The sequence below is a fragment of the Lytechinus pictus genome, unplaced genomic scaffold, assembly GCF_037042905.1.
Source record: "Lytechinus pictus isolate F3 Inbred unplaced genomic scaffold, Lp3.0 scaffold_19, whole genome shotgun sequence".
NCBI lineage: Eukaryota > Metazoa > Echinodermata > Echinoidea > Temnopleuroida > Toxopneustidae > Lytechinus > Lytechinus pictus.
The window spans coordinates 15,968,914-15,992,002 of record NW_026974140.1 but is presented as its reverse complement, the minus strand read 5'-3'; the positions used below and the strand labels follow the sequence as shown (position 1 = coordinate 15,992,002).

At 34.1% G+C, this 23,089-nt stretch overlaps 1 protein-coding gene and 1 non-coding gene across 2 annotated transcripts; one reads left to right on the top strand and one right to left on the bottom strand.

Annotated features, from left to right (window-relative positions):
• The first annotated feature begins 526 nt into the window (after nucleotides 1–526).
• Nucleotides 527–599, top strand: TRNAR-CCU (transfer RNA arginine (anticodon CCU)). The gene has a single exon. It is a non-coding gene; the product is annotated as a tRNA-Arg (tRNA).
• Nucleotides 600–2,311: 1,712 nt separating this feature from the next.
• LOC129259931 (uncharacterized) lies at nucleotides 2,312–22,239 on the bottom strand. The gene is made up of 7 exons (XM_064114359.1): nucleotides 21,803–22,239; nucleotides 15,651–15,714; nucleotides 14,855–14,970; nucleotides 10,451–10,540; nucleotides 9,316–9,381; nucleotides 8,472–8,564; nucleotides 2,312–7,102 (listed from the first exon to the last, which is right to left on the bottom strand). The coding sequence occupies exons 1-7, from the start codon at nucleotides 21,872–21,874 to the stop codon at nucleotides 6,866–6,868; spliced, it is 738 nt and encodes a 245-aa protein (XP_063970429.1). The 5' UTR covers nucleotides 21,875–22,239; the 3' UTR covers nucleotides 2,312–6,865.
• Nucleotides 22,240–23,089: the final 850 nt, after the last annotated feature.

Sequence of the window (23,089 nt, the reverse complement as noted above, 5' to 3'; positions counted from 1 at the left end):
TTTTTTGCTTGTCATCCTGATCACTCACCCTGAAAAATGGGGGGGGGGGGGTGTTGCTTTCTTCAATTCGCCCCCGTACCCCAGGGCCGTGGACGAGTTCCAAGATCATGGTATCTGATCATCTCACCCACAAAATATATCGACATGAAGAGATTCAAGATCTCATCATCTGATCTTTTTTTCTAAGGGGCTTCAGACATGACGAGATGATTATCTGGGTGGTTCTTTTAAGCGTCTATACTTTATTTGCCTTTAGAAGGCCTTTGTATAGGCCTATACTCACTCATGCATGACTTGACAATAGTGACAGATCAAATTATTTTTACACCAAAATTAGCATCTAAAGTGTGCAAAATGTTTACCAATTTATTTTACAAATCCGATTCTGTGAACAGAAGTTGGTTTTTATTTTGGTATAGGCCTGTCACTTTTTGTTGTTTAGATAAAAAAAGATCAGTAGACCAGGACGTAAGTTGTCGTTTTAATAGGCGATTAAATTCGGATGACTTTTAATAATCCGTCATGTGCCTCCGTGGCCCAATGGATAAGGCATCGGTCTCCTAAACCGGGGATTGTGGGTTCGAGTCCCACCGGAGGTGAACAGGACAATCATTTTTGCAGTCTACAGAAATGTACTAATCAGTGCTTAAACTTTTCAAAAAGAATTATCCGGTCGAGCTATGTTTCTTCACTAGTTTTAACCAAAAGAAAAAAGGGCCTGTGTATCTTGAAAAGGATAGGTAGTCCGATTTCCCCCTCTTTAATTTGTAGAATGTGTGAAAACGACACTGCCTATCACGTTCACCGATCGACTCACACGAAACATGTTTTATGGACTTTTATGAAAATTAAAGAATGAAAACAGAAATCATCTGAACTGGCAGTTTCCTTTCTCTTTTTTATGAATTGTTCTTGATGTTATATTAGAACAGGTACACAATGGTTTTGAATAGGATCCAGTGTTGATAGGCCTACATACGTAAAGCAGGCCTATAGTATTTTGAAAGCTTTGTACATGTTTTTACCATACCTTGCTACACCCTAGATTGCATGGACTTGGGACAGCCCCGACCCCCCCCCCCAGACCATCTGTAGTTTTGGGGACCCCGGCATTTTTCTGCATTTCTTTTTGAGGGGGGAGTGCAGGAGGGTTGTTTTGGACCTCCAGGGATATGAATTTAAATCCTTTGGGACTTTGAAATATATTATTATTTTTTTTTTTTTATAGTTTGAATGTGCTTCTGCTGGTCCGTGGCCATGGTGGATCAGGGTCCTGTTTCACAAAGTCTTGTTTTAGTAACAAAATTTACAATTTTACTATCAGCCAATCAAACTGAATTATTTCAATAGCTTTTAACCGTTATTGCAAATGTGTTATTGTAACAGGTTTTATGAAACGGGCCCCTGGAATTGTTTTGGATCTGTGCAGTTTTGAGAGTACATTACATTAAGGACCAAGTATGATTACATAGCCGATCTATCAATTTGGTGGTGTGCCTACTTCTTATCACTTTGGCGCTCCTTAGTATATGCTGAATCCTGCTTTCTTATTTCCTTTCTTACCTTTGCCTTCCTTCTAATCCCCCAATTTCCTTCTCTTTTCTTCAATCTATTCTTATCTATTTTAGTTCTTGGGTACACTATTGTTATTATCCGAATTCATATTGATGCTACTTAAAAACTATTGGGAGTGGATAGTATTATTTTAGAGGGGGAATTGGGGTGATGTACATAGGGCTAAGAACACAAAATTAATGTTCTTTTTATGTATTAGTTATGATAATTTGCCAAGTTTCTTAACCTAAAAATGCAATTTTTTTTTCGTTTCCCTTTGTATTAAATGCGCTTGAATTTAGCTTTGTTTTGTGTTTCACACAGCCCCCAAGAAAATCAGTATCTTACTGATGATGGGGCTACCCTGATTTAGAAATAAACAGATACTTTTTCAATTTCTAAATATATATTGAAGAATATCAGTAGTCCCAGTTAATATCTAATTCTTTCTCGAGTGGATAATCTTTTAAGCTTTGTTTTTTATCATTAAGGTTTAATTTTTTATTGAACCCCACAACCATTATCCTAATCAGTGTATAAGTTTCTTTTGTATGAATGTGTTCTTTTTAGATAAAAATGTGCAAGATAAAGAATAAAGTTCGAAAGATCTACATATCAATTTTAAAAAGATGCTTGTCAAAGATGGAGCACCTTTTTTACCCTCCCTCTATCTTTCTCCCTCTTCTCTCTTTCCTCCCTTTTTTCTTGTTAAAGACTTAAATTCATATACAAGATAACAAACTCAAGACAGTCAATCTGCATGTAAAGGCATGGACACATATGTGCTCTTTAATTGAAGCATGTTATTCACATGATAAAAAGACAGCTATATGTAAAAAAAAAATATGAGGGCCCTTTTTACCCAATACAGATAAAAGCTTTCTAAACATAATTGAGCTATAATCTGCTATGTTTTTCAAAGCTTGGCAAATATTATGCTGGCTCAGCAAACTTTGATCAAAGTAAAGACAGCATGGTATTATACAGTATAAATGAAATTCATGTCATCTTCAAGAATACATGCATTTTATGCAATAAATTATATACAAATTTGAGCTTGATGACAATAACTAAGCATATGCAAATGGAAATTAAAATAAAAATGTTTTTATATTTTTAATTTACTAGACTTACTGACCAAAAGATGAGGAAGTTTCTGGCATGAAAATTGTTTTAAACTTCAGGGGTTATTTTCTTTAAATTCATGGCGAGTACTATCAAAATAAAAGAGAAATTTATGAAATTCATGTCATCTTCAAGAATACATGCATTTTATGCAATAAATTATATACAAATTTGAGCTTGATGACAATAGCTAAGCATATGCAAATGGAAATTAAAAATAAAAATGTCATAATATTTTTAATTTACCAGACTTGCTGACCAAAAGATGGGGAAGTTTCTGGCATGAAAATTGTTTTAAACTTCAGGGGTTATTTTCTTTAAATTCATGGCGAGTACTATCAAAATAAAAGAGAAATTTATGAAATTCATGTCATCTTCAAGAATACATGCATTTTATGCAATGAATTATATACAAATTTGAGCTTGATGACAATAGCTAAGCATATGCAAATGGAAATTAAAAATTAAAATAAAAATGTCATAATATTTTTAATTTACCAGACTTGCTGACCAAAAGATGGGGAAGTTTCTGGCATGAAAATTGTTTCAAACTTCAGGGGATATTTTCTTGAAATTCATGGCAAGTACTATAAAAATAAAAGAGCAATTTCTGGTGGCAAGACCAACTGTGAAAATAATATAAAAAAGTAATATAAAGCAAAAAATTGGACATTTTAATTGAAGGAACAAAATCTCATTAGTAATTGTATGTATTCAAACATATTTAAAACTTAAATCAAATACCTCTAACCCATGAAGACTTTCCAACTAAGAGAAGATCAAATTGCCAGTTCATATTGAGCACATATAAATGGCTGAAGTTTGGAAGGCACAGAACAAACCAATATATGCCATGTGTATACAAATGGGAAATCTCACTGGCCACACTTTGCCAATAAACTAAACCAAAGATGCTTAACCATCAGTTTGATCTAACCTGCATGCCTTGGGAACATTTTGTGATATGATTAACTGGATTACTCCATTAAAGGATCAAATGATTCTCTCTCTTTATATCTTACCGTTTCAGAAACTTATTCCTGCTAGATGCACCATGAACATTATTGTGAGGATTTTTAGATTCATTCTATTTTTTTTTTACATTGGTATACAAATTTGTGCTTCTCAAAGCTATTCAATGCTAAACAAAGCCACAAAAAACTTTCCTTTCCAAAATAATGGAAATAATGTACAATCTCACATATCAACACTTATAGTGACAAATACAGCAATTTATAATATTGGAACAATGTTATTTGTTTGTTCATACTCAAACAAGATTCAGTGACACTGATACCACTCTAAAAGTGATCAGAAATGTCTCTTATGGGTTGATTCTGCTTTGTGGATACTTTCATTCCCCTCAGCCAAATATACCATAGACTCCACTTTATAGGTGCATCTCGTTGCCTTTCAAGCTAATAGACTGATTATCATAATGCACAATAAAGACTTAATAGTGAATTTTGTAATGTACAAGGTGTTGAAGGCTCTTCCGAATAACTAATGAACCATCTTGTCTGTGACAGACAAATAACAAATATTACATTCTGCATTCTGATTATTTTGATCAAACAAGTGGAATGCCTCTGGCAGAGTCTCACCTGCATTATGCAATTTGATATAGCAGGCTTAAGCAGCAGTGCTGACTTTGAAAACAGCTATTGAATAATCATTCACAAAAGAAAACACTCATATGATAATAAAATACTATGTCCATTGACCCAAAAGGCCTTTGACCATGATCATGTGACCTAAGACGTGTGCAAAATAACCATTCATACTTGATTACCCTTATGTCTATGTTTCATGAATTAGATCCATAAACTTCCTAAGTTATGATGCCAATTCAACAAATACCCCTAACACAGCCAAAGCTCATTGACCTTAAAATTTGAACTTTTGACCTTGGTCATGTGACCTGAAACGTGCACAGGATGTTCAGGGATACATGGTTGCTCTTATCATTGACGGCCATCCGAACCGTCATATCAAACATATGACGGTGCAAACCCATTTCAAAGAAAATTGAATTCAAAGTTTACTGTAATTTTCACACTTAGTTCCCCTGCCTTACAACATATTCATTGCTAGAAACACATAGTTGGAAAGACCAAGACAGTCGCTTGACATTGGTTTCTTTATCTTTACACAAAGCCAAGGATCAGAGAAAATATCACAAAAAGAGCTACATGATTGTAATTTTGGTTTGAGCGGTTTGGATTTTCCCTGTACAAAAAAGCCATAGGGGATACAACAATGCTGACCGAATCGATTTTTGACCAAAATTGACTGGTACGAAGGTTCGGATGAAAGCAGATGTTATGTCCAAGTTTCATGAACTAGATCCATAAACTTACAAAGTTATGATGACAATTCCACAAATACTCCCAACATTACCAAAGTTTGTTGACCCTAAATGACCTTTGACCTTGGTCATATGACCTGAAACTTGCACAGGATTTTCGGGAATTGCTCTTATGTCCAAGTTTCATGAACTCAGTTATGATGACAATTCCACAAATACCCCTAACATGGCCAAAGTTCATTGACCCTATGTGACCTTTGACCTTGGTTATGTGGCCTGAAACTCAGGCAGGATGTTCAGTAATACTTGATTACCCCTATGTCCAAGTTTCAATAACTAGGTCCATAGACTTTCTAAGTTATGACAACATTTCAAAAACTTAACCTTGGTTACGATTTCAATTGATTCCAAGAATGTGGTCTAAGTTCATTGACCCTTAATGACCTTTGATCTTGGTCATGTGACCTTAAACTCAGGCAAAATGTTTAGTAATACTTGATTACCCTTATGCCGTAGTTTTATGAACTAGGTATAAAAAGTTATGACATTTCAAAAAGTTAACCTTGATTAAGATTTCAATGTTGACACTGCCGCCATCGGAAAAACAGCGCCTATAATCTCGCTCTGCTATGCAGGCAAGACAAAAATATATAAACTTTATATTGCACTATTAATATTTCTGGTGTATATGTCTTTATACATATTATCAAAGGAGAGAATGTACACAATACAAGAAATGGTTCAGTAAAAAAATACTTAATGACAAATTGACTGTCTGTCATTCAATTATCCCCACTATCTTTAAACAGGGACCACCATGTTACAATCATCAAGGGATTAAACTTGGTTTCACAAACAGCTTATAAACTTCAAAAGACAGTCTTATGTATAAAATAAGAACAGAGCAATGGAACAGCGAGGAACATGTATTAGTTGCCATACTATGCCAATAACTTCTAACTCTAGGAATGTGATTTTGATTGGTGGTATAATTTCATGTTTAAGGCATGTCAGGTTTCGTATAATCATTACACTACAACAAAGCAACTGGTGACGCCATCCACTCACTATTTCTTTTGTATTTAAGCATTCAAGACCATTGCAATAAAAAGTGATGGCAGAGGCAAAACAAAGTGAATAACACATAAACCTTGCATTAATCACAGGTTCTACTATCAGTACACATCATTATGTGCACAGGCATACATTTTTAGAGTTGGTCACAAACAGGCAATATATACACATGCAGAATACTATCAATCATAAGCACAATAATTTCTCCTTTTATAATTTTGTAAAAATATATTTGATTAACATTACATTATCTATTCTTGTACATGTATCCCATCATGAAACCGTAGTATGAGTTGATATATTGGCATGATTTAATTACATGACATAAATTATTTTGATCACATGACCCGTAAACAGATTTTTTTAAATATTAGAAATAGCTCTACAAAGACAACTGATTTAAGAGGTTAAATGGCAGTATCTCACTGACACTGTTTCACTTTCATGTCATAATTCTGCAAGTTAGCAATGATAACCCTGTTGATCGAGAAGGCAGGTGGTTGAAGGAAGAATCATCTACGCAGCTTGTTATAGCCACTTATTTTTCAAAACTTTGCCTGCCACACATCAAACTTTGAATAGCATTATCTTCCTTGTTGTCTATGTGAAATAAAGAAATATTAGGGAGCCCCCCTAACCCCCCCCCCCAAAAAAAAGACAAAAGTCAATACGAATTGGCAAGATGTAACAACATTCACAAGAAGGTGCATAATACAGTAGAACACCTTTCTTCTGCTGCAAAGTGCAATAATCATCTTCTACAAACCAGCATCATCATCGTGGAGTTTCACCCAGGACAAGCGGTCAAGCGGTCTGGACATCTGTCTTTGGGTAGTTCTCAGCAGGGTATGCAGGAGGTTGATAAGGAGGAGGTGCCCCCATCATGGGAGCAGAGTAGGGTACGGGATCAGGTACAGGTGGTGGAGGGGTGACACTGTTATCACTAGGGGCAGGTGGACCAGGGTACTGAGGAATGAAGTTGGCATTCTCAAAGTTATTGATGTCATCCACTTTCTCAATCGGGTTGTCAGTGTTAGAAAGCTGTGGGGAAAGTTGGAAAATATTATACAATAAAACACTAGCATGTAAGCTGGTGACCAATTCATCCCTTCTTTGGTGTGGACTTATACATAGACTGTACTGATTTTTTTAATATTTAATTCAAATACTTTGTGATGTAAAGAATACCTCAGTGAGAATTCCCATAACTATAACTGTTTTTTTTTCTCAACACATCATTTATTCTAAACCAATTGAAATGTTAAAAAGTTAAAATATGTGTGTACATAAATGTGTGTAAAGATGATGAAAATACAGAAGCTAGTCTACCTTCTGATCATTGACTGAACATATTTGCAGGTAATTATCAATCATGAAATAAGTTTACATGGTTGCATTTTAAAGGGAAATCCAGTCTTGATAATAAAGTAAATACATGGAAGTAAAAAAAGAAAAGATATAGGAAAATGAAAGTTTGAAGAAATCAGACAAGGAATAAGAATATTATGGCTGTTTTAAAAATCTAAAATTGGGAAGTGATATGGATAATTCCCCCATTTTTCATGTATTTAATTACAATCACAATTTTTTTTCTCCTCAGCCCCTTTTCCCTTGAGGCCATAATACAATTTATAACACATAGTAACATGTCCTCTGAAGATGTTGCAAGATTGATGATAAATGAAATAAGACATGGAAATAATTTTTACATAAATCAATAGATTTAATCTAGTAATCAATGCATTATTTACAATCTGTATTCTTTCATTTCTGAATTAAAGCCTAAAATCTGAATCATCTTTTAAACAATACAAACTTCAAAACGTGTAACTTTATTATGCATCATCCAAACTAAATGGAATTTCTACTGTACATGTACAGCACTTCTTGTTTTTTTTTATTTTTTTTTTTTACCTGATTGCTAAGAAAGCATGAATGCTTGTAAGCAAGCAACCAGAGGACCGACGGCTTAAGGTCCCCTCCGAAGGACCTGGTATTGAGGATTAATGCCTTACCAAAGGGCACTAGCGCACCAAGTGGGAATCGAACCCGGGTCACCGGAATACGAGTCCCCCGCTCTACCGACTGAGCTATCGCGCCTCCTCATCAATTCTTAATTTGCTAGTCAAAACAACTTGATCTCCACATGGGGGTACCCTAGTCTGTATGGCAGAGACCCCGATTGAAACTTTAATCGACAAGTGGGTGTTGGGACAAGACTAGCACAACTACAATTTGTTGATCCAAATTTTCAATTACTGAGTCCTTCTGGGCACAAGTCCCAATTAGAGACTCTAGGCTACTTATTCAGTCCAGTTTCCTTGAGGGAAGGTGTAGCTTCATGAACTTTGGGGGACCGTTTTAAGAATTCATCATTCAGTATTTAGAAGAGGATTAATCGTTTACTTACTCTGCCTCCCTGGGCCCGGTAGATAGCTCTCATTCCATACCGACCCTCCTTGAATTCCCGATACAGTGATGTAACACATAACACACAGTAAAGCTGGAACAAAAAATATAAATATACAGGTATATAAGAATGGTTTATATCAAGTTCACATTGTGAGAGTGAGACCAATGAAAAAAAAAATCCTACATGTAGTCAAGATAAGAGGCAGTATGGAAAAAATGTGATTCAATTATAGATTTCTAATGAAATGATTAAGATAGGTTTATGCTTTTGCATTTCAGTCATTATATTCTCTGATTTTTAATCTTTCTCATTTGACTTCATCAGTTCAAATCACATTAATTTCAGGCGAGATGCCCCTTTAACACTAAAGGTTAACAGTATATAATTATTATGTGTGTATACAGCCAATGAGCTCAAAACAAAGGGTTGATCTTATTTTCTTGGATACATGTACATAATAGGTTGAAAATTTGCATAGTCATGTTGTATTTTTAGGGTTTAGTTTCATAGGGTCCTCAATGTCTTTCATCATTTTTACACCTTTACATGGGATTTGAGATCTTGTAGTCATCTCATCAAATTTGTTTTATGAAATTAAAGATTGCATCAAAATCAGTCATCATGACAGAAATTAATTTTAATAAAATGATTAGTCAACATACCATGCCTGGAATACAATAGGCATAATATCTACCTGCTTCTGGATAGTAACTATCAAAAATTGTATTATTACATTTAACTTATCCATACAACAATTGATTTTAAATCCTAAATACACTATACAAATCATTTCTTTTTGTTATGAGGACACTTTTTTATATATAGATGAAATAATACTTACATTCAATCCAGTAAAGAATGAGACAATGAGAAGTCCCAATACTTCCGACTCCATTGAGGTTACAATCTAAAAACAAAAATAACAATAAATCTATCATTTACAAGCTACATACAAGTTTTCATTTAAAAAATTATTTATGGAATCCAAAACCATAATGTGCATTATAAGCTTAAAAAAACACAGCAAGGATGGAGGTAAAAAAAATGACTCTTATAATACCTAAATGTGTCAAAATTAGATAATTAAACTGTTCAGTTCTTATCAGGTAAAAAAAGGACATATACATGTAAGATGGTAGTTACAGTTGATATTACTAGTTTCAAAGTGAGTAATCCCTATCTTTTAAATTAGTAAATTAGGACACAAGCAATATATTGTGTAAGTCCTTAAACCAATCTTCAATTAGGGAGGGGTGGGGTGGGAACAATACTAGATTTCATCCTGAAGTCTACTCCACATGGCTCAAATACAGAGAATACAGAATAGGAAGGACATGAAATTCAGAAATTTCGTTATTTTTAGAAAAGTCTAAATGACCTCTGTTAATTTTATCTGGGAGATTACATCATGTTTTTATTTAAAAAAAAACAAAAAACATGAATATAAAGAAATATCACAATTTTCTCATACAAATCCTATTTTTTTGTTGAACGTTCTCGGAGTACATTTTCCAACAATATTTTTGGACTCCAACAGGGGAAATCTTTTCAGGATATGGAGTTTTATATATTAAATCCATACACCTCAGAAAAGGGAATTTTAAAATAAAAGGAATGCTGTGCAAGGTTAAAATGGTACTGTATACAATAGAAAAGGCAGCAAATGCATAATACATGTATCTGTAGCGTAGGAATGATTTAAGCTTTTTATTTTCTTGGGTGGTGCTTACTGTACATGTAGGTCAAGAAAATGATTTGTTTTAATAAATTCATATGTACATTTAGATAATTGGATCACAAATATACAAATTATACATGCATGCAGCATTATACACCAACATAATAATAATGATAATATGCATAACGGTACATAATACAATTACCCCCAGCTTTAGCGTGGCTACCCTGGTCATAAATCAAATCAATTTTGGTTAAAGGGGCAGTATGTACATTATTTTTCATGGTTAATTACTTACAACCACAACTAGCAGTAGGATTATCACACACATTAAGATAATCAGCACTGTCATACACACAATGTATGGCAGGAACAGGAATCGTTTGTTCTGTCGGTAAAAGAGAGAGAAAAAGAAATGCTCAGTACACTTTATGGTAAAAGATGGGACAAAAAACTACACACCTTTGTCTACTTTTCATTTGGTCTCGTCTCTTGCCTGATTTGCGGTAAGGCTACATGTAGACTCATTTCGTCTGTTATCCACTTGGTCTAACACCACTTAGTGGACATTCCCTAACATCTAGACCGGGGGGGGGGGGGGGGGGAGGGGGCAGTCAAATATATTGCTATACACATGCGTGACCAAAAAAATGTGTTTAAAGGGAAACTAGTTTAGGGGGTGTTTGGAAATAATTTGGTCACGCATGTGTACAGCAATACATTTGACTGCCCCCTCCCCTGCCCCCGGGATCTAGACTAACTCTTTATGAACCAAATTTTCATTTGATAAAGTAAAAAAAAAAGTAGACTAAGTGGAAATTAGACCAACTGGGCATTAGACTAAATGATGAATTAGATCAAGTATAGTGTAGACCAAATGGATTTAGCCAATGTGATATTAGACTACCTGAGAGGTAGACCAAATATACATGTATGTGCTTGTAGACATTGATGTAAACACTGCAAGTAGGCCTATACCTTTTCCATTTACTTTTAACAGCCATACATGTATATTTATGTACCAGTAATATGCATTCAAAAATGTGTTTTACTAACCACAAGTGCTTCCTGCTTAAATTTGATATTTGGCTACATGAAGAATAATATTGTTGAGATTTGATGATAACCATAACGTGCGTCATCAAAGGAGAAAGTGGCCTCAGCCGAAAGTGAGTCATATTTCCTTACTCATATCACACTCTTGTACATGTAGCTCTATTGCCAAAAGTGCCAATCATCTTTCATATTAATAGTATATGTTCAAAATATTAGGGACTATATCTGTAATTTATGATTATCAAGATTAAAAATATCATAGGTTGCTTCCATCCTTACATCAGACTTTAAAACAAATACAATTACAGTATTTTGTCTATGTACAGTACATGTACAGTAGGGGGAGGTAAAAGTAAGGCCCTATTTTTCATACTTCCAATCATAGCAGTACAAACATGATTGAATGTATAGTACTACATGTAGATCTACAGTAGATCTACATCATCCAATAGATACATATATCAGAACTACTCAATCTCATTTGCATATTAATGAGCACCAAACATTGTTATCAGGGGGCCTTATTTGCCCCATTTCCCCTTGATTAAAAAAAACTATTTTGTGTTGCTCTATTCAAAGTAAAAATAGTTGGTTTGATACAATCACTGAATATTTACTAGTAACGATCACAGGATTAATCAGTTTCCCAAAGGCCTCCATTTATTAAAGGATTTGTTTATTAATTCTATAACATATTGTGAAAAAATGATTGTCAGATTGTGTTTTCAACTGTTACAGATATATTATTTTGGTATGTTTTTACATGTTCTATTGAAAACGGAAACTTTTAGTGTACATAAAACAAGTGTGGAGAAACTGGAGATGTCTACAATGCACTTTACTGTTTTAACAGATGCAACCATACAGTGTTAATCCGGGGGGGGGGGGGGGGGGGGCTCATCTGCTCCATCGGGCATGTTAAGTTCATCGACCTCCAGTCAGAAAACAAATGGGAAAGTGGTGAATTTTACTACAATACTGGAATGTACAATAATGCCTTAAAAGTGGGTACAGTACTCACCACTCTAAAGTGGCAATGCTACTTTAAAAAGTAATATTTTGAGGTGCTGCTAGATTTGCGCTCCTGGCTAAATTGATCATGCTCAAGATATGTGCTAAGGAACTTCTCAAATACCACGCAAACAGCAATCCCCTTGACACTGGCAAACTTGAGTAGTGAGCTAAAAACTAACTGGGGGCTACATTTACCCCCCCCCCCCTGGCCTACCCTATCAAATGTAAATTCCCAAATTGTAGTTGTGGAGTTTACACATGAGAATATGAAGTTTTTCAAAAAGGTTTTGAATTCAGATTACGAAAATCCAAGTTTGTTATAAATCTAATTATTATTTTTTTGTTGCAATTTGAATATAACGAAGTATACTGTCTCTTGTTTTCAAGTCGAGTACTGAAAGACAATACAGGATTGCCATCTTCTACATACAAGCAGGATCAATGATACAAGATACTAAGATACTTTGTGGCATACATGTATACTGCAGCAAATGTTACATGCATGTGAATAGTCAATACCTTAACATTTATGTCCTTACTGTTAGGCGAATACTCTTCTCTTGTATTAAACTAATGTGATTTACACCATGCAGCTGAAGTGAGACATTTATGTAGTAACCAACGCCTAGAGCTCATAAAGCTCTAGAGCCATTGGTGGGCGATGCGTGGTTTAGTTGGATACCGTCTCAAAAATTTAAGCGGTTTGACCTTTAACATGTGGGATGGAGACTAGAGAGTTAAATGTCTTGTTCTAGCAAATATGTTCAATCCAATCAGCTGTATGATACGAATGAGGTTAAAGCTGAAGTTTAACAGCAGCAGCTCTTATCCAAAGGTGGGCAATCCATGGTTTAGTTGTTGATATAAAAAGCAGTGTAGCCTTACAGGTGTACATATATATGCAAATTTATGTGGGGTTGGAGACTTGGAGTGTAATTTTATACTTGCCTCACTATGACTATGAATAATACATGTACATTCATTTCAATCAACTTAGGAGCTACATGTACATTTGAATAGAATATGTAATGCACTCAGGATTACTTGATTTGGACACTCATTGCAAAAACCTACATGAAGACCCTAATGAATACTATGCAAGCCCATATCTTGTATTTCTGTTAATTATAATTTTAAAGAATTGAGAAAAAAATATCATTTTATCTTTTATGTATATATTATCTACAACGAAAATATTCTACCATAATGAAAAAATATATAAAAGTCACTATTTTCCCCCCGAAATACTAAACACTATTATGGGATAGGCATACATGTACCTCTCGTTCTTAACTTCTAACAATTCAATACATGTATGTATATTGAATTTATTCTGCTGCCACTAATAACTTCACTATAATAGTGCAGTAAATACAATGAAAAACGCAAACCATTGGTAGATTATCTTAAATACCAGGTCCACCCAAACAACAAATTGATTTGAATACATAGAGAAAAACTAACTCAGGATAACACTGCCTTTTTTTTTACAGGATACAAGATTAGAAAGTAATTAAAGCTTGTTATTTGCACAATATATTTCACAGTGTAAATGTAATAAATGTAGATGCGCACTAATAATCTCATTTAAACATGCTTTACACTGATACTACAGTATGCTACTTTCAGATTTTTAATTTTTATTTTCAAAATGTAATTCATATATTACTATAAAAAACATATTTTTTAAGAGATCTATAGATGTTGCCGATTCATTTTAGGATTATGGAAAAACTGATGAAAACAGAGTAGCATTCACATATGACAAAACTCAAACCATTTGATTAAGACAAAATGATCATTATCCTACATGACTATGCATGACCACAAATGAACTTATGAAAATAAAGTAGTTTAAAAGGAGGAAATTTTTGTACAGAGGAATTTCACCCCAAAGCTAATAAGCTGAAAATCAAATCGCAAAAGCTGAAATAAGTTTAAACCTCTATGAACTCTCATACTATGAACTCTCATTAGGGCCGTCTGCAACAGCCTGAGTTTTCAAATAATCGCACTATTTCTGATCCAGCAAATAATCCCAATCTGAACAATCTCAAGATTATTCGAATGGAGACGCAATCATCGGGATGGTTCGCTGGATTAATCTCGAGATTGAAATCCTAGGTCAACTTAGGATTATTTGCAAAATAGCGCACTACTTACAAATTATCCCGCTAATTCGCAGGTGCAGACGCACTTGAGATTACTTATTCACGGCGTCAGACCATAATGCACCGATGTCTCGCTCGAGCATGAATTGCTCTTCTTGCGCTGGTGGAGATGGGGTTTCTTGAATCTCGAGATTAATCGCGAAGAGGGCCGATTGGGCAAAAATCTCGAGATTGAGCAAACTTAGGCTGGTGCAGCATCACCTACTATGAACTCTCAAACCCTTGATGGTGGGAATACAACAAGCCATGTTTGGACAAATTAATAAAACTATCTTTGGTCTACTAAAGTACTAGTATCAGTTTGGTCTACCAAACTGATAGACCAAAGACCCTACAGTAGTAATAATTATATAAACACAGCATTTATTAGGCGCCAATTCCGAGGTGCAGTAGTGTTAAATGAGCTGAGATCTAATATACGAAACCAAAACAATGTTTGCACAATCAACACGTATACTTACATTCTTGATTCCATAAAGTAAAATGATTGAGAAGAAGAAGAGAAGTGAGAAGAATCCAACATCAACACATGTAGCAATGAACAGGGCACGCTCTTTTTCTGGCATTTCATGTATCACTGAAATAGAAACGGTGTGTTTTGATTATTATTTTATTTATCTTATTCCTTGTTCAAAATATAACAAATTTGCTTTGGGCCAATCAAATGGTACTAAAGTACCTCAGCAGTTTCATAATTTTCACATGATGATGATATGCAAATGAGTCTGATCTAAATGTTCAGGTGCATGTTATTTGACGTCACTTAACTTCTGATGTAGAACGAGTAAACCCCTATGATATCTGGAAACCAAAATCCTTCCCCAAAAATTAAAATGATAGAAGTTTTGCTTAAATTCCTAATGGCTGAAAATTCTACTTCATATTTTGATGTCAAATGTAAATTTCCATTCAAAATATTGTTAAAGGCTAATCTCTAGGCATACTTGGTGGGTTTTTTTTGGGAGGGGGGGGAGATTGGGATTACAAAAAAATGAAATAAAATGGATTAAAAACTCCTAATGCCTTCCATTCTTTATGAACCTTTTTTTAAGTCTTGAAAATATATATGGCCCCAATGTTGATAATGGCATATTTTTTATATTTTGTCACTGACGTTATGTGCTTCATATTCATGCCCCCTCCCAATTTGTTGATTTGTTTAAAAATCTCTTCAGAGTTACTGCTGGATGTGCAAAATGTGGTATCAATAGAAAATCAAATCTATAGAATGACAACGCACGGCACTATTGCACTTACCATGGTGTATTACATACATGTGAATCTTAAATGATGATATTCCAAGAGCTAATGCTGATTGAATCTGTAAAAAGACAAAGAAGCACAATAAGTGTTTAGTCAGTCAGTGTATACCAAATCAGGCTAGATCAAATGAAACAGGGGTGACTCTGCCTAAATAAAATCTCTTGAGACCAAAATGATGGACTTTTTAATACAAAATTTGACTTTAGTAGGAGTAAATTATACAAGTTTTTCATGTTCATCAATGTACATACACGTACATTGAAGTATGTACATGTAGTTAATCTCACATTCTTCTTCTTTCTCCACTTTCCAAAATTGTAATATTGATAAAACTAGTAATATACATAACAAAGTACAGAGGTCAGTCAAGACTGCTAAGGATAACTGTTACTGTTACACAACTACTTTGTATCCACATGTTATGTGAGATCCAAAGACAATAAAGGAAGCTTTGTTTTTTATAGGAATCTGTAGGGACTGAGATTTTCAATAAAAAAATTGTATTTTTCATTTATGAAAATGTGGTAATTCTGTTTCAAACTTGATCTAACATTAAAATTGAAATTTATTTTGTTTTGCTATAGAAAATGGACACAGCCCAAACATGAATTCCATTTTTACAAATGTAAATTCAATGAATTTTCACATGAAAAGTAAAGAACAAAAAGGAAATTTAATCTACCAGTATACAAAAAGCGCTGTCCAAAAACTTGGGCCGTAAATTCTGAAAATTGTCAAATATTCTTGTTTCCTCATAGTTACAATAAAATCTGTTTTAAGACAATTCTTGATTTCTTTTATCTATTCCTGTAACTTTTCTTGTAACTTTTACTACGCGCACATGATGTCAGAGCTACAATATGCATAAAGCTAAAAACGGAGCACAAATTTTGCTGTGCACAAGATATCAAGATAAAATGTTTTCTGAAAATTCTCTTTTCCTTAATAACTTCCATGGAAAATACAATAAAAATTTACAACAGGTACACTGTAGGGGGCTAATATAACTTAACGTTGTATGCGATATTTATCAACAGCAGGGTTGTAATAAAAAGCGTTTTTTATTATAAAAAAAACAAATAAAACGTCTTTTATTGTTTTAAAACTTTTTAAATCGTTTTAAAACGTTTTTTCCCCAACGAACGTTGAAATCTTCTGTAAATCAATTAAACTATACACTTAATACAGTACAATTTAAGCTCTTGATGTTTTAAATACATTTTGGAGTAAGTAAGATATAACTACACTTTTTGTTACTGAATTTCTAATAAAAAGTTTACTAAAAAAAGTAAGTTGACATTTTATTTATTCCTCATACATGTACATACGTACTTTTGAATTATGCCAATCTAAGGGGTGAGAAGAATTTGCACGATGTAAGAAAATGACATAATCTATAGACTATGGGCTTTCAAATCTTGATTTTATTTAATCAATATGCTTTATGAAATAAAGCATATTGATTATAAAGCAATTATAACAATTTTAGTGCATGAAATACAAGTTTGGGTATCTAGCCCTTGAACTGCTTATTTCTTTAATTGAGGAATTCTGATCAAAATGTTTTTTATTGTTTGTTTTAACTTTTTTTAAATATTTCTTATGTACAGTTTTTTGGTTAGTTTTGGGTTTTTTTATCATTTTTTAATGGACATTATGGGCAATAATTTTCCAATCATGTACAGATATTGATACAGATACAAATGTTGGCGAAAAATTTGCATTGGCTTCATACATGAAATCACGTTATTGAGCAATTTGGGGTCTGACATGCACTTATGTAATATAATAATCGAATACCCAAGCATGCATCCCTAAAAAAATAGTCTTGAACAATATGGCGTGGCCCTGTCGTGCTTATGGATTTATCATATAATTTTTTTAGGGGGCCATTATGGTCCCCTGGGATTGTTAAGGTTGAAGGTCAAGTCCACCCCTGTAAAATGTCGATTTCAATCAGTAGAGAAAATTCAAACAAGCATAATGCTGAAAATTTCATCGAAATCAGATATAAAACTAAAGATGCTCGGCGGGTCGCGCGGCCGAGCACATGTAACCCCCAAACCCACCGCGTCATTTGTCATTGCGATATTAGAGCTCACACAGAAATTTCACAAATAAATACTATGTCATGGCGACAATGACCCTGCCCACATTTTGCCTCTGGGTACCAAATTTGATGACAATAATATGACGTAGCAGCGTGGAAAAAAGCAGAACTTTAGAATATCATAACTTTATCATTTTACATCCGATTTTGACGAAATTTTCATCATGTATTTTTCTTGGGTCGAGCCTGGTCCTTTAAGGTTTACCAGCTAACTTATACCAAATTAAAGTACTTTTCTTCATCTTTAGTCTTTACGAAGCGTAAAAGTTGCTTTCGTGTGTACCTCAAGAATACAATGTCACTTTTACTGTCGATTTGTAAAATATTATTATGCTTGTGCAACACTTCCATTTCATTCACTACTATTACACATTTGAGCTTTAAATAGTGTTTCTTTCCCTGTCTAAAAAGTGAGCGCAACACTCAGATGTTTGTTATAATTGAACAAAAGGATTTCAAGGAACATGACAAAGTGATGGAGGAAGGGAGAATAAGGGGGGAAAGAGAGAGGAGAAAAAGAGTGGTGTTGAGAAAGAGATTTAGTTGAAAGAAGAAAATAATATATCACAAGAAGAGATAAAAGTATAAAAAATATTCATCTAAAATCTTATCCATGACCATGCATATTTATAACACACAAGTCTATGGGGCGTTTTAAAACATGTTTTTTTTTTGTAAAAAAAACGGGTGTTTTAAAACATGTTTTAAAACACACCGTTTAAAACGTGCCAACCCTGATCAACAGTAATAATTTCTTGCTGGATCCCACAAGAACATCTCGTTATACAAAAGGACAATTCCTAAGAATAAGCTCCCCTTCGACTTCATCTGGCTAAATTCAGAGTATCAAGGCTTCACTAGTACTTGTAGGTAGAACTGAGAAAAATCAGACAATTTTTTTAAACTCCTCTAAAACAGTGGATTTTTCAGTCTACAGGGGCACAAGAGTCATTACACCTCATGTCAATGATGCACTTACCTACAACATGTAATCAAATAAAAAAGGGGAAGTTCACCCTGAAGAAAAGTTTGATGTAACGAAAACAGAAAATCCATTAAAGATTAAGAAAGTTATAAGAATTTTAGGTTTTGGATTTGCAACGTCATAAACGAGCAGCTGCCCCATATATTCTGCACATGTAATATAATATGCACAAATTTTTAAATATTTAATGCTTCATGATGAATTGTTTTTTTCTTTTTAGGAACAGGCATGAAATGTTTTGTCTATTAATATACAAAAAGTACATATGACTTCACAAATCAAATAATTAAAATTCTAACAAATTCTTTATTCTTTGATGAATTTTTCTCAAACATTCTTTATTATTTTTTCTGCTATTTTTGCAGTAAACTGTTTGTCAGGGTGAACTTCCCAATTAACATCGGGCGTGTCAGTGTCAGAGACAAAATGGGGGACGTCCTTACAGAGTTATAAGAATTTTCAGAATACCAGTTTGAGATAATTTTAGCGAGCTTAAGTTTAAAGTTTAGCAATATTTTGTGAAAACATTCGTCATGAATATTCATTAGGTGGGCTGACGATGTCACATCCCCACTTTCCGTTTTCTTATGTTATTACATAAAATCATAATTTTTTCATTATTTCATACTTGTGTGAATAATATGTCTCCCTTATAATGAAATAAGTTGCAGCAATGAATATCTAATGCACTAAATCAGTTGTTAATCCAATTTTTCTAGTTCTTGGAGGAAAAAATTTGAATAAACCTAATTTCATACAATAAATTACAAAAGAACAAGTGGGGATGTGACATCATCAGCCCACCTAATGAATGTTCATGACGACTGTTTTCACAAAATATTGCTAAACTTTAAAATTCAATAACTTTATTTGTTATCCGATTTTGATGAAATTTTCAGCATTTTGCTCAGTGAATTCTACTCTATTTATTAAGCATAAATACTTTCAGCCCGGACCATCTCTTTAAAGGACAAGTCCACCCCAACAAAATGTTGATTTGACCAGGATGTGCATATAACTGTTGTGTGAAATTAAGCGAAACTTTAAAATGTCATAACTTTCTCATTTTACATCCGATTTTGATGAAATTTTCAGCATTATGCTTGTTTGATTTTTCCCTATTTATCAAAATTAATATTTCACTGGGGTGGACTTGACCTTTAAGTATAAAGGTACATTCAAATTAACAGCCACAAAGCAGGTATCCCAGGCAAGGAAAGCTTTGTACAGTTTATGAGCATAAGCAAAAAGATTACAACTGTCCATTGATACAGTGTGAATTATTTGATTGGATGATTTTACCAATACTGACATATGGGTGTGAAGTACATGTATGGGGCTATGAAGATATTGCTCAAGTTGAAATTTTTCACAGAAAGTTTTTTAGAACAATTTTACGGGTAAATAAGTTTACTCCAGATGCCAGATATGGAGTAACTGGGCGCAGCACCTTATTAAGTCATATCAGTTGTAGAACGATTGGATTTTGGCTCAGAATTGTGACAGGTGAGGATGACAAGTACACTTTCTTGATTTATAGCTTGGTTTTTAATATGCACTAAGATCAAAATATGCAGTTCACGTCAAAATGGATGAGTAACATTGAAGGTATACTACAGAAAGCAGGTTTTGGTAATATATTTTTATCACAAAGGAAGGGAATTGGGACAGATAACTGGTTCAAATTTCTCTAGAATCAGAGAATGGGGATTTATGCATGGCAGTGTATACTATTGCCGGACACCTTCATTTCAGTGAACAAAATGACAACTAGAGGAAATACAATCAAGAAAAATTTGCACTTGCTATTCCAAATATATGAAAATTATGAATATGATAAAATTATTGCATATTTACCAACCGTTTTCTTTGCATCGCACTTGCCGCATACCCCTCCACGAAAAACAATTATTTTCGTACGTGACAAATTACATCATGATTCCGGACACACGCCGGACGGATAAAGATATTCTTGATTGTAATGATGTAAGAAAGAATTGATGTGATTTTTTGTTTGCTTTATCTAATCTGAGCAGATGTTGGTAATAAATCTGTGTTTGCTAACTAATTTTCTTTTTTTCTTTTTAATAGCATTTTGCATTATGGTCGTTCGTATCATAACGCTCATCAAGTTCTATCGATGCGCTGTCAATTGCTGACTGCTCTAATCACTGTATTATACAGCATAGATCTACACCTTCATACGCATTACGCAATATACCTCAAGGAGCGGACGAGATTGAAATTCGGCAAATCAGGTCCATATTTCTGTCAGAAAATATATCAATTACTAATGCAAAACTATGTTATACGATATTTCAACCATTTTCTGTCATTTCAGAGAAAAATAAGGTAAAAGTTTTATTTTTTCGCCTTGTTTTTGCAATCTTGTAGAACTGTATGTTTGTATGCTCTGTGAAATTGAACTGCGGAAGTCTTACGGTACGAAATTGTTTTTGTACGCAGTAATATCCGCGTCCGCAATCATGTTAATACGTGACTAGGCCTAGATCTAAAACGTTATTTACATTTGCTCGCTGAAGGAAGTTGGATATGACTGAGTTCCATTATTTATTTGTGTGTTCAATTGAATAGTAAACTAAAGTCTAAAGAAAGACAGATGAACAGTACATTATACATACCCAAAGAATATTTTATAAGTCAGACCTTATGCTTACCAAATGGATAGATTATTAAGTGTACTGTAAAAGGTGCCATTTGAAAAATCGGCATTATCCTGGTTTAAGTCACCACTCCATTCACTGCTGTTTATTTCGTCAGCGGCTGTGACCATGGTGACTTCTTTCATCTCCCATTGACTTTGTACACAACGAGCGCACACACACTGACACACATGAGAAGAGAGATGACTTATTTCAGCCTCAGGATAAGGCTGAAAAATCTTGTAAAATTCATTAAAATGTCTCACGAACAAACATGTCTCAATCAATGAGTCAATCTCATCAATCCCATCATCCCATAATCTGTCGGCGCCAGTTTGAGTTTAATAAAAAAATCTTATCTTAATTTATTAAAAAATAATAATCTTACCAAAGAATAAATAGCTGCAGCAATGGAGCCATTGCGAAGAGTAAAACAGCAACAACGTGTGAGGATAGCCATTTTTCAATAAACTACTGAGCAACTACCGTCTCAAGACTCTCAAGTCCCTATCAAAGTCTCCAAAGAGATGTCGGAGACGTGATTGGGCCGCCTTTCCTTGGCCTGGCCGCTGGCGGGGGCGGATGGGGTCAGTCCGTTCACACTCACAGTGACTGAAGGAGCCACCTGAACTTGCTGAACTGATTGAAGATAAGTCGGCAGCCGATAAGTCAGTCAATTTAATAATTACAACGAAACAACGCAGGACAGGAGTTTGACTCGTGATTCAAACAGCTTGTTTGTCTCCTTATCGTCTTGACTCTACATTTGCCTTCAGCGATTTCGCTTTTTTTCGGTTGGTTGTAAAAGTTGTTGTTGTTGTTGTTGAACATGATGGCGCTCTTCAATCGCTGTGCATAGCGCATGTGCTCTCCAGATTATACGCGCCAGTCACTTTCGTAAGTAGGACGTCGTCGGCAAAGGCGGTCCATACGACGTTAAACCATTGGTGACGAATATATGACATATTAATATAGATTAGTCACCCATCCACCTATTATATTAGTAGGTCCTACATGAACTAGACATCTTCGAGGAATAACACTTCAATAAAAATAGAGAAATTAAATATCGCGCGTGCTAAATGATTGTTCGTGAAAAAGGGCACACCAGCTCGGCTACTAGTTATATATTTATAGAATTTCTTAAAATATTCGTCAAATACCCGGGTCAAATAACAATTCAAATGTGAAATCACATACAATTCCACGTCCTTTTTATTCGTTTGTCTTGTCTTTTCTTAATTTCTTATTAATAAAAATTCGAAATCCTTCTTTCCGAACAACAACAACAACAACAGTGTATAATCGGGATTAATTAACAATAATTGTTTAAGATTCGGATCATTCATCTTAAGTTTATTAAACATAATGCGTCTCTCCTTTACATATTTTGAACAAAATAAAATACAATGTTCAATAGTCTCAAATTCTTTGCACACCTCACAGAGGCCGGAAGAGTGCTGTTTAATTTGAAATATCATGCGTGAGCATGTGAGTTCATTTATTGTGTTTGGTAAAACGATGTCTACAAAAATTTTCGCGGCTCCTTTCTTGTCAGCTTTATCGACGATCTCATTGCCGTTAACATCACAATGTGAGGGAATCCATTCAAAATTAATACAGATATCTTTCAAACTGAGTTTATGAATTTTAAATAAAATTTCATTAATAATGG

What these genes read in the sequence shown, in the direction of transcription:
- LOC129259931 (XM_064114359.1), bottom strand. Translation starts at nt 21,874, where the DNA reads ATGGCTATCCTCACACGTTGTTGCTGTTTTACTCTTCGCAATGGCTCC. An exon ending in CATGTATGTAATACACCATG is followed by an intron (nt 14,971 to 15,650) that starts GTAAGTGCAATA and finishes TTTCTATTTCAG; the next exon opens with TGATACATGAAATGCCAGAA. An exon ending in CATTCTTTACTGGATTGAAT is followed by an intron (nt 8,565 to 9,315) that starts GTAAGTATTATT and finishes TTTTTGTTCCAG; the next exon opens with CTTTACTGTGTGTTATGTGT.